At 52.1% G+C, this 12,540-nt stretch overlaps 1 protein-coding gene and 1 long non-coding RNA gene across 5 annotated transcripts in view; both read left to right on the top strand.

Moving 5' to 3' along the window:
• Positions 1-8: 8 nt before the first annotated feature.
• On the top strand, positions 9-8,001 carry LOC118096765 (uncharacterized). The gene is made up of 4 exons (XM_035138953.3): positions 9-370; positions 1,017-1,174; positions 3,112-3,278; positions 4,705-8,001. Exons 1-4 carry the CDS (start codon positions 24-26, stop codon positions 6,022-6,024), a joined length of 1,992 nt encoding a protein of 663 aa, XP_034994844.2. The 5' UTR covers positions 9-23; the 3' UTR covers positions 6,025-8,001.
• Positions 8,002-10,546: 2,545 nt separating this feature from the next.
• The window catches only part of LOC148687432 (uncharacterized), a 75,989-nt gene continuing 73,995 nt past the window's right edge, over positions 10,547-12,540 (top strand). For all 4 annotated transcript variants that reach the window (XR_015947831.1, XR_015947830.1, XR_015947829.1 and 1 more), the window contains exon 1: positions 10,547-10,682. This is a non-coding gene — a long non-coding RNA (uncharacterized LOC148687432). The remainder of the gene's footprint in view (positions 10,683-12,540) is intronic.

Raw genomic sequence — 12,540 nt, forward strand, 5'->3', positions numbered from 1 at the left:
CGCATCCGGGGCCGGCGAAGCCAATGGGAGCCCGGGCGGAGCGCTTTCCGCCCGGGCCGGGGCGGGGCCTCGCTGCTCCGCGGCCGCGTGGGCTCCTCCCGGAGGCGGAGGCGGCTGGTTCTCGGGGCGGGACTCCTTCCTTGGGGCTCCCGGGAAGGAGGGCATCCAGCGCGAGGGTAGGAGCTGGCGGGGGCGGAGAGGGCGGGCCAGGTCGGATCGAGGCAGCAGCTCGGCAGAGGAGGCTCTCTTGCTCCCGGCCGCGATCGGCGCCCCCTTCCCCGCCCCACCCGGGCCAAGCCCACGAGGATCCCTCTTCTTCTGCCCCCACCCCAAAGCTGTCGTTTCTCTCCCACCAGGAGATCCTGCAATTGTAATTGATAAGTATAAACTGCTTATGATTTGCTAGGTTTAATGTTACTGTTTAATATTGGATTCTAATGGATTGTTGAATATTGCTTCATTTGGTATGTTTATTTTAAAGTTTTTGTGGCTTTCCTATTGGATCAGATGGTTACTATTCATGTTTGATGTTTCCTTCTTCTTTTTATATGTGTTGGAAGCCACCCAGAGTGGCTGGGGTATAAATAAATAAAATGGTGATGATGATGATGATGGGGGGGGGGGTTGGGGTCTGTATGGCGGTTTTGCACATCCCCGGCGGGAGAGAGAAGAGTCCAACTTCACCCACCACCGCCCAGGCTGCTCTCCGCCCTCCTACCCAGGCAAAACCAGAGATTCTGGCAGCCACTGTTCTGGGTTGGCCAATGATTCATAAAGGAGGAACTCATTCATGAAATCCCCCTCCCGCGCGCATGCGCAACTGTTGAAGGAGGGCACTGAGCGCGAGAATAAGGGAAGTGTCCCCGTGGACGAGGAGAGCCAAAGGGCAGGAGGGTGCGAGTGGCTCCTGCCAAGGGAGCAGCTCCACCCTGACTGGGAGCCGGGGGAGGGGAGGAACCGCCCACCTGGCCGCCCAGCGATCCCTTGCCAACACCTGCCTCCTGCTTTTCTTCCAGGAGCTCCATGCCCAGGAGGAAAGAGGTTCCACCACTGCAGAGGCTTTGCCTGGAGAATGTGGCCGGGAACATGAGCTGCCTCTGGCTCAAGGATTACGCCGACAAATACCTGGACGAATACCACTTCCGCTACATCATGGGGCCCTTCAGTGAGCTGGGTGAGTGGGTGGGTTGAATGCTTGAATATTGGCAGCCGGCCGGCGGTCCTTCAAGCAGCCCCCTTGGGCAGCCAGTGGTGCTGAATTGGGAGGGGCTTGGGCGTTAAATATGCCCGCCTTGCCTTTGGGGGCCCAGGGAAGCGAGTGGGTGCCAGCATCGCCTGTGTTGATGCTGCAAGGGCGCCAGGGTGCTTCTGTGGGGCCTGGAGAGGCTCCCCTACTTGCTTCCATGGCTTTAAAGGAAGTTTGGACAAATTCCTGGAGGAGGAGAGAGCTGTCGAAAGCTGCTAGATAGCCAGGAGGGCTCTGCTCTCTGCCTTCATGAACGGAGGCAGCAATGATTCTGAACCTCAGTTGCTGGAAGAGTATTTCTTGGGCTCAAATCCTGCTTGCGGGTTTCTCTCTAGAGCAGGGACATCCAGCTCCCAAGAGACTGCGATCTACTCCCATAAAATAAAAATGGGGGGGGGGTTCAGAGTTGTCAAGCCTTTTTAGGGGTTCAGGCCAAAGTTGTTGAGCTTTTTTGGGGAGGTTCAGGGGTGGCTGCTTGTGCCAGAAGACTTCTTTGGAGGCTAATCCTGCCCTCCGCCCTGCAGGAAACAGGGAGAGAGAGCGCCTTTCACAGCTGGATACAAAGGGGGGGGGTTTCTCTTTCACACAACCTGTGGGATTATTTCCCCAGTTTTCCTGACAGCGGAAGACTAGAGTGAAGAAAGGCTTCCCTTTCTATATTTTTAAAGAAAAAGCGAGCTGTTTGCTGTAATAGTGAGAGCATTCAGGCAGCACACCTCAGAGGTCCCGAATCAGCGGCAGAGTTTCTGAACCTTGGGTCTCTGGCTGTTGTTGAACTACAGCTCTCATAATCCCTGACCACTGGTCCTGCTAGCCAGGGATGATAGGAGTTGTAGTCCAACAACAGCCAGAGATCCAGGTTTGAGAAACCCTGGCCTAAAAGGTGCCCCTGGCCCCCGTGGGGGCAGCCATGGTTCAAGTGGGGGGACAGGAGTTCAAATCCCTGCCCAGCCATGAAGCTCACAGGGTGACCTTGGGTCAGTTGATCTTTTCGCAGCCCAACCTGCCCACCGACTGTCTCACCGAGTGGTGCATGCTCTGGTCATCTCCTGTTTGGACTACAGTGGTACCTCGGTTTATGAACACAATTGGTTCCGGAAGTCTGTTCATAAACTGAAGTGAACTTTCCCATTGAAAGTAATGGAAAGTGAATTAATCCGTTCCAAATGGGTCTGCGGCGTTCGTAAACTGAAAATTTATAAACTGAGGTGTTCATAAACCGAGGTTCCACTGTACTGCAATGCGCTCTTTATGGGGCTACCTTTGAAGGTGACCCAGAAACTACAGCTAATCCAGAATGTGGCAGCTAGACTGGTGACTGGGAGTGGAGACCATATAACACCGGTCCCAAAAGAACTGCATTGGCTCCCAGTATGTTTCCGAGCACAATTCAAAGTGTTGGTGCTGACCTTTAAAGCCCTAAACCTGAAGGAACGTCTCCACCTCCATCGTTCTGCCCGGACACTGAGGTCCAGCACCGAGGGCCTTCTGGAGGTTCCCTCATTGCGAGAAGCCAAGTTGCAGGGAACTAGACAGAGGGCCTTCTTGGTAGTGGCACCTGCCCTGTGGAACACCCTCCCATCAGATGTCAAAGAGAAAAACAACTACCAGACTTTTAGAAGACATCTGAAGGCAGCTCTGTTTAGGGAAGTATTTAATGACTGATGTTTTAATGTATTTTTAATCTCCTGTTGGAAGCCGCCCAGAGTGGCTGGGGAAACCCAGCCAGATGGGCAGGCTATAAGTAATAAATTTTTGTTGTTGTTGTTGTGAGTGCACAGTAGGGTGAGGGATAAGCGCACTCAAGATCATTGGCTATTGGCCACACAGGTTAACATCCTGGGTCTCCCCCCCCCTTTTCCCAGCTGGCTCTGTCGTACAGGAGCTGCTCCAGCTGATGGGGCAGAGTGGGCGCCTGACCCGCCCCATGCTGCACCTGCTCCTGGTGCCTCACCTGACGCAGCTGAGCCTCAGCACCTGCCCGAAGCTGGTCACCAAAGCCATCACAGACATCATCACTGTGCGCTGCAAGGTAAGGGGGGGCAGAGGGGGAGCTCTGCCAGGACAGAGATCCCTCGGGGAGGCACATCTTCTGAGACACTGCTTCCTGGCGTCCTGCCATGTGGCTTCGCTCAGGAGCTTGATGTGCTCGGATCTGGGCCATGGAACGCCCGATGTCAAGGAGACAAAGAAGTTTTAGGAGACCTCTGAAGGCAGTCCTGTATAGGGAAGCTTTAATGTTGCATGATTTATTATATTTTTACTCTGTTGGCAGCCACCCACAGTGGCTGGGTATTGTTGCTGTTGTTGCTTAGTCGTTTAGTCATGTCCGACTCTTCGTGACCCCATGGACCAGAGCACGCCAGGCACTTCTGTCTTGCACTGCCTTCCGCAGTTTGGTCAAACTCATGTTCGTAGCTTCGAGAACACTGTCCAACCATCTTGTCCTCTGTCGTCCCCTTCTCCTAGTGCCCTCAATCTTTCCCAACATCAGGGTCTTTTCCAGTGAGTCTTCTCTACTCATGAGGTGGCCAAAGTATTGGAGCCTCAGCTTCAGGATCTGTCCCTGTAGTGAGCACTCAGGGTTGGTTGTTGTTATTATTATTATTATTATTATTATTATTATTATTATTATTAATGTATTGGCCTGAATATAAGCCACACTTTTTTCCAAATTCCAACCGTGAAAAGTTAGTGCGGCTTAAATTCGTGAACTTACAAAAATAGACTTTTACGATATCGCTGCTGAAACAGACACACGGTAAAACAAAACGGGTGTGAGTGCCTGCGGAATTTTAAGGGAGCAGCTCATATTCGTGTATTGTCTTTTCTTCTTTTTCCCCCCTTGAATTTTAAAGTTGCTGCTTATATTCGTGCCAATACGGTAATAATAATTAATTTGCTCTGCTGGCAGCCTGGCCACGTAATTATGGTGTCCCAGGATCCTTTAAAAACAATATTTATGCTTTTCAGGTTTATACATTTCACTAATTTTACAATCATTCTAGCATTTCAAAACTTGACTTCCTTCCCCCTCTTTCTGTGGTTCCTTAAATTTATTTTTAATATTTTCCGCATATCTAAATTAACTTAATTTGCTCATTTATTCATCTACTTTACGTATATACTCTTATCAAACTGTAGGTTTTTACAATAATCCTGCAAATATTCTTATCTGTTTACAATTTATCTGAAAATGTTCAATAAACCATTTCCATTCTTTTGTAAAAAGTTTGTTGATTTCTTATTCTCCCGGTAAGTTTTGCCATTTCTGCATATCCCATAAGTTTTTGTATCGATTCTTCCTTTGCTGGGGCGAGTAACATTCTTGCCGCTGTAGTAGCATATAGGAATAAGTTTCTATATCGTTCCGGTAGTTCTGTCCCTTTAATTCCTGGGGTCCCAGGATCCTTTCCTCCCCCATCCTGTTCTCACTCTCGCTCCTTTCCCCGAGGCAGAACCTGTCCTTCCTGGATCTCCGTGGCTGCAGCCGGATCCCCGCCGACTCCCTGGTTGACCTGGCAGAACTCCTACCCGGCCTCCTGAAGCTGAACCTCTCAGGGACGCAGTGCAACACAGCCGTCCTGTCGGCTGTGGGCTCCTCCTGCCGGCGGCTGCGCGAGCTGGACATCTCTGCCTGTGCCCGGCTGTCCGGATCCTCCCTCCTGCACCTGGCCTACGACTCCACGGCGGGCGCCTTCTGCTGCCCGGCCTTGCAGGTGCTGGCAGCATCTGACCTTGAACCCAGCGCCTCCGGCCAGGACCTCCTCTGGGCCCTAGTGTTCCTGCTGCTGGCACTGCCCAGCCTGAAGTCGCTGGCCAGCAGCCTCGTTACGGACGCCGTGTGCTTGGTCCACCACCAGGATTTCCGCAGGGCCCAGATCCCTCTGCACTTTCCCTCCCTGGAGGAGCTGGCGCGGCGGCACAGGGCACCCTCCTTCACAGGCGAGGGGAGTGCCAAGCTCACGCTGCCCCTCCGGGAGATGCTTGAGGTGAGCGAGGAGTCCTTGCCTGCCATCTGTGCTGCGTGCCCCTACGTGGCGAGGGCCACGGTATTCCTCGCAGACCGCCCTGGCAAGGGCCAAAGCCCCCTGCTGTCCTGGCACCGTCTTGCCCACCTGACGTTGAGCTGCCAGGAGACCAGGCACCTGGGAGAGTTGTTGCCCCTGGCCTCCACCCAGGGCAGCCAGCTCCAGACCCTCTCGCTGGGGGGCTTCTCCCTCAAAGACCCTCTCTCCTTCCCCACCCTGCTGAGCCACTGCCCGAACCTCCGGGAGCTCAGTGCCTCCTTCTGCGCCCCACAGCTGCCCAGCTGCCACTGGGAGGCGGGTGCAAATGGGGACGGAGGCTTGGACTTGGACGTCGGCCTCCTTCCCCTCAGGAAATTCCCTCGACTCTGTGACTTTCGGCTCATCTTTTCTGCGCCTGACACGCCTTGGCCTTCTCTGCACGCTGCGGTGCTGAGCGCCACCCTCCTGCCTCTGCTTAGAAATTCCCCGTGCCTGGAAACCCTGGAGCTGATCCACATGTCTTTCCCCTTGGACGGGCTGTTTCAGAAGGTGCTGGAGACCCCCAGCACCCCCCTGGCCCACCTGCGCAAGCTCTCCCTGGCCCACAGCCAGGTGTCTGCCCAAACCGCTCACCTGCTGCTGTCTTCGGAGAGTCAGCTGGGGCAGCTGGACTTGCAAGGCTGCCCGGACGTTACCCGGGGGGACTATGACCAGCTGCTCAGGAGGGTCCGCCGCGAACGCCTGGACCTGCTCGTCCTGTGGAGGTGAAAGTCTCTGCCCCATTCAGCCTGCAATGGGGTGCCCCCCTTGTGCCGAGGTTCGGAGTGCAAAGCAAGTGTGTGTTTGCAGAATGCAAGCACCGTCTCTGCGCCCAGCAGAGCCAGGAGGGGTGGGGGAGACGAGGTCCCTTGCAAGGGGTCGGCAGCTTCAGCTGAGACGAAGCGAGGGCCAGAGTGAGGCCTCGGTGCTTGCAGGAAACAACACGGTGCTTGGCAAGAGGCTGTGGAGAGCAGGGCAGCCAGAAGAATCATGGAATTCTAGGGTTGGACGAACAGGGGGAACGTTCTTTCACATGTGGTGGACTTGTTAAAGGGTAAAAGAGTTTTGGGAAAGAATCCATAATGTTTAAAAGTACTTTCCCCCCAAAAAACAGAGTCCTTCCTGTTGGGGATAATTCAGACTGACATTCCCAGGTGTCAAAAAAGGTTATTTATGTATGCCACTACTGCAGCCCATGTTTGAGGTCCCAACCAAAGAAGAACGGCAGCTGAAGTTGTTAGAGTATGCACAACTCGCAGACTTAACATATAGAATAAGAGAACAAGAAGAACATACAACGATTGGAAAATGTTTATTGAATATATGGGAAATAATGATTGTATACAGCTGAAAACGCTAGCGGCATTAAGATAAATTCAGCAGTGTAAATGAGTTTGACGGATGCAGTAATGGAATACTGAATGGCATAGTTTGTGTAAAATATGCAGGGGTTTATATGTAAAATGAAACGTGGAAAGAGAAGAAGGGAAGTCATTGATATTTTGAGGATGTAAAATGAGTATTTTAAATTGTGAAACAGAAAATTTAATGAAAATTATATACGGAAGAGACTCCCGAGGGGCATCTAGTCCAACCCCCTGCAATGCAGGAATCTCGGCTCAAGGATCCCCGACAGGTGGACATCCAAGCTCTGCTTAAAAGACTCCCATGAGAAAGATTCTGATGTAACATCATGAAAGGAAGAATCCTGCTGCATTCTCATTCTCCGAGAAATTCTGAGCGCACACAGGGAGTTCCACTTCTAGGATCTGTCCCACGTTAATACATAACGGCCGCTGTGTGGAAAGGTCCTGCCCTCTGTGCCTTCCCCCTTTCCCCTTTCCCTTTGTGTTCATTTCTGGGGAGGCTCAGCCTTCCTGGGCTCCCCAGCTCCTTCCTATCCACATGCACTTTCAGGGACGGAGAGGCAGTGCGGTGTAGTGGTTAGAGCGTCAAACTAGGACCCCGGAGACTGGGGTTCCATTCACTACTCTGCCATGAACCTCGCTGGGTGACCTTGGGCCAGTCACCAACCCTCAGCCTGACCTACCTCACGGGGTTGCTGTAAATATAATATGGGGAGGGGAAGAGGACGCAGGCCGCCCTAAGCTCTGCGGAGGGAAGACTGGATATAAAATGCAATAAATATTTTTAAAAAATAACCCTTTGACCCACCATACCGGGGTAACAGCTGCAACTTAACACTGTGCAGTTAGAACCGAGGGGGGGGGGAGACTTGGTGTGCTTTTAAACTGAAGGAGATTTAATTCAGTTCTTTTGTCAATCCTCCTTTAAATATTGCTGCTGTTTTTGCATCTCCTTTGTACTGGTTCCTCTGTTGTTACTCTTGAATTCTTACTGCGTGGTTTATCCCACAGTGCTTCTTCGATGGGCCCCCATGACCTACAAGTTTTCACTCTCTGCTGCGTCCATATTTTGCATTGTTGTTGTTGTTTAGTCGTTTAGTCGTGTCCGACTCTTCGTGACCCCATGGACCATAGCACGCCAGGCACTCCTGTCTTCCACTGCCTCCCACAGTTTGGTCAAACTCATGTTCGTAGCTTCGAGAACACTGTCCAACCATCTCGTCCTCTGTCGTCCCCTTCCCCTTGCACGCGCCATGATCTTGGTTTTTTTGATGTTGAGCTTCAGACCATATTTTGCGCTCTCCTCTTTCACCCTCATTAAAAGGTTCTTTAATTCCTCCTCGCTTTCTGCCATCAAGGTTGTGTCATCTGCATATCTGAGGTTGTTGATATTTCTTCCAGCAATCTTAATTCCTGCTTGGGATTCATCTAGTCCAGCCTTTCGCATGATGAATTCTGCATATAAGTTAAATAAGCAGGGAGACAATATACAACCTTGTCGTACTCCTTTCCCAATTTTGAACCAATCAGTTGTTCCATATCCAGTTCTAACTGTAGCTTCTTGTCCCACATAGAGATTTTGCATTATCCTATATAATAAAGTCCCTGTCTCTCTGCATCCAGATTCCCTGTGTCCCGTTTTCCGCGCTACTGAGCATGTGCCCCAGGGACACAGGGATTGGACGCAGAGACTGCACACACACACACACACACACACTCCCCACCCCACCCCCACCCCTCTGCCCTGCACTGGCTCAATAAGCAGTTAAAACAGAGGCCACCAGGTGGAAGGCAGGAGCAGGCAGCAAGGCCCCTAAGCAGGGCAGGCCCTCTCTCAACGTGCCCAAGGGCCTGAGGAGGAAGCCGGGACGACCAAAAATTGAGGCCCCGGCCTCTCCTCACCAACAGGCCCAAAATGGAGGCCCAAGCAGTGCAAGATAAAGCAGGCCACCAGTGGAAGGCAGGAGCAGGCAGCAAGGCCCCTAAGCAGGGCAGGCCCTCTCTCAACGTGCCCAAGGGCCTGAGGAGGAAGCCGGGACGACCAAAAAATCGAGGCCCCGGCCTCTCCTCACCAACAGGCCCAAAATGGAGGCCCAAGCAGCGCAAGATAAAGCAGGCCACCAGTGGAAGGCAGGAGTAGGCAGCAAGGCCCCTAAGCAGGGCAGGCCCTCTCTCAACGTGCCCAAGGGCCTGAGGAGGAAGCCGGGACGACCAAAAATTGAGGCCCCGGCCTCTCCTCACCAACAGGCCCAAAATGGAGGCCCAAGCAGTGCAAGATAAAGCAGGCCACCAGTGGAAGGCAGGAGCAGGCAGCAAGGCCCCTAAGCAGGGCAGGCCCTCTCTCAACGTGCCCAAGGGCCTGAGGAGGAAGCCGGGACGACCAAAAAATCGAGGCCCCGGCTTCTCCTCACTAACAGGCCCGAAATTGAGGCCCAAACAGCGCAAGCAACCGGGAGAGCCCCGCTGGGCCGGAACGGCCAGGAAAGGTGCGGGGAGGCCACCGAATGCTCAGCGCCAACCGCGGGACCCTCAGAAAGAGCCAGGGCGGGCGCAAGCCCCCCGGACGGCAAAGCTCCCTCCCGGACGCAGCAGGCAACTGAAAAACAGCCGCGGAGGCCAACAAAAGTAGCGGAAGCCACCCCCACCCCACCCCCGGAAAACTGGGCGTACACCCTGGAGCAGCCGCCCGGGCCGTCCAGGAGCCAGAATTCGGCCACTGGGCCCTGGCAGCAGCAGCGCTATTGACGGGAAAATTAGGAACCAAACGGCAGGCGCAAAAAGTGCGCGAAAACAGGGTGGAGAGGGATCCGCACTCCAAACACAAGCTTCGGAGGGGGTAAAGGAAGAAATACCCCCCGCACCCCCCAGCTGAGCCCGGGTTGTAAAGGTAAAAAAGGGGGGACTTTGGCTTGGGGTTTGGGAACGGGGGGGGGGGAGAATTAGGGATAAATTAAGGATCAAAGGGAGGGGGGAGGAACAATCAATTAGACAAGGAATAAAAGCCCCCCACGCGCCGCTGCCACCGAAAAAGGCCGAATGTTCTAGCGCCCGTTTATTAAACGGGCTGAACCTGACACTAGTACCTCAATAAACCGTTTAGTTTTGCTTCCGTTGCCGCCTGGATCCATGCTCTCTGCATCTGCATTTAGGCTGCACTTTAGGCCATGCAAATCCAAGCCCAGGTTATCCCCGCTTTATACTGCAGCTGCCTTGGCCGTTGCTTGCTGGACTTTGGCGCCAGAAACCGGATAACAGCAGGCAGCTGCCGATCCTGAGTTCAGGCCCGGTGACGGCGTGTGGTGCTAAAACCCCAAAGAAGGAATGGTTCTGTTTCGGAAGAGGCAGTTGCTGTCAAAGAATGTGTGAATGCTCCTTGAAGAACAGGACCACAAACATTCCAGTGTGTTTGCCGTTAATCCTTATACCATGCTAATAACAGAGTTATAGCAGTGTTGTGTAGTGGTTAGAGCACCGGGCAAGCAGGATTCAAATCCCCGCTTGGCCTTGAAGTGCATTGGGCTGTCAGTCACTAACCCAACCTCACAGGGTTGTTGTGTAGTCTTATAAGGACATACGGAAGCTTATTGTGTCCATGCTTTATTGGTTTACATTTGTAATGCCAAATGTTGTCTGGAAAAGGTATATAAACCCAGAGCACTGATGCTCTGGGGCTCAGTTTTTAGGAAGTATCCTCTGAGTCACTGCTTGCTGTCAGCAAACAATAAATTACTTTACTTTTCTCTATTGCTGCGTGGTGAGGTTTCCTTCAGCCTGGGAGTCCGATTCTAGGCTGCTACATTTGGGGACTCGTCCGGGATTGGGGCCACACAGGCTGAGCACAGCCCCTTGCCCACCGAGCTAGGCACGACAGGGGACTGCCAGACCAGACCCCAGCGTGCAACGGAACTCTTCATTCCGTGGGGAACGAGAAGGCCTCCCAACGCCGTGCTGGCTCGCAGCGGGAAACGGATCCCGGTAGAGAAAAGTGAAAGTATCAAGGGACGCGTTACGCTGAAGGGGGTAAGTCTACTTATAAGGGAATTTAGGCCCTCCCAATAATGGGGAAGGAAGAAAGGTTTGATCGGCCTCTGCAGTTCACAATTACCCCAGGTGATAGTGGATCCCTATGGGGAACCTGAAACTGCCAGGAAAAGGGGGAAAAGGGTCGCCAGAATTTGTATGGTAAAACACTGTATGTCTGCAGGGGTCAGTCAAACTGTAGACCCTTCGTGGCTCTGGGTATGGGATTGTGTGTGTGTGTCTGCAGGAGCCAGTCAAGAGGGACTGGTTCATTGCTGACTCTCTGGATCCCTGTGTGATTTTGTGTGGGTCTCTGTGTGTTTTCTTTCCCTCCCCGCCTTAACACAATTGCTTTGTGTCGAAGCCAAGGCTTCGGGTTCCAGCAAGAGCTGGGGTAGGGGAGAGAAGCTTTCTTTGTTAAGCTTTGATTTGTTAAGCTTATGATTGAGAATTCCATGATTGTATGACTGTATTATTATTATTATTATTATTATTATTATTATTATTATTATTATTTAATAGTAATAATAATGGTATACTAATAATGATGATATAATAAACCATTAAACACTTAACTAGCAGTAAATGTATTTGTTCTATCCATTAATTTTAGACATAAGTTTACACATTCAGTGTACAAACCTATTACTTTATTCTTCACTGAGAAAATTGAATGGCTGCTATAACCAGGCCCGTCTTTCGCATATGCACTGCCGGGTGCGCAAAGATCCACCCAGTGCCCGCAAATTTAGATTAGCTCCCAAATTAAACATTATTATCTGGCAGTTGCCCGGCTCGATCTTCTTCCGGGGATGTCGCAAGATAAGAGAAAGTGACAGGGGGACACCAAACGGCGCGCACACACACACAGGGAGGAGATTGTGAGGGGGTCCTCTCTCTCCTGCTGCACCCCACAGGTTCTCCCCATGGGATGGCCTTGGCTGCTGCTCCTGCAGAGGCGGCTGGCGGCGTCCCTCTACGCCTCAAGCAGCCACCCTCTTAGCCACGAAAATGACTCACCCACTGGAGCACCACTTGCAATCATGCGCACTGCCATTGCCGCCTATCGTCTGTCTGATCAGCAGAAGCAGCCGCCTGTCACTCATAATTGACACAGCGGCAGCCAATACACAACCGACAATTGCTGCAGACACCATCCTACTCGTGGTAACACCTGTCCCAACGAGGCACATCCCATGTATAAGACAACCCCCCCCCATTTTATGTTCGATTTCTGATAATTGGTTCTCATGGGAAACTTACAGATTCGTGCTTCACACAATTAACTCAAGGCAATGTCAATTTACTCTTGGCAGAAAGCCAAGGTCGGCCTGGCAACAACTCTCTGATTGGTTAATGACCAGCACTGAACTCTGTTATCTAGGAATGCTAGCACAGTTGTTTCTTGTGGGTGTTAGGAGTAGGAGTGCTGCGTATGGTTGGAGAGAGAGAGAGAGAGCAAGGATTTATTTTGCTTTGCTTTATATGCAGAAACTCTGCTGGTTTTATTTTCTTGTAATAAATCCTGTAAATAGTTATTCTGCGTCTAGCCGACTAGTCATTTCCACCTCAACTAGCTTCTGCACTATGCAGGAAAACTCTGCTACGTTTGGGCTAAAGCCACTAGAGCTTTGCCTGACACTTCAAAATTCTAAGATTTGAGACCCACTGGAGGTGAATCAAATACCCCTTCCCCAAACAAACACTGAAAGTTAATGAGCTGCGGGTGAGACTCCCCTGAAACAGCCTTGGCTATTCTGCCTTCGCTATTGGGCACTGGTTGAAGCATCCAGTGCAGAGAAAGAGCTTCCTTAACCTCTCGGCTTGCAGCTGCTGGGAAACGTAGGAGGGCGGAAAC

This window comes from Zootoca vivipara, chromosome Z1, assembly GCF_965207765.1.
Source record: "Zootoca vivipara chromosome Z1, rZooViv2.hap1.1, whole genome shotgun sequence".
NCBI classification, from domain to species: Eukaryota; Metazoa; Chordata; class Lepidosauria; order Squamata; family Lacertidae; genus Zootoca; species Zootoca vivipara.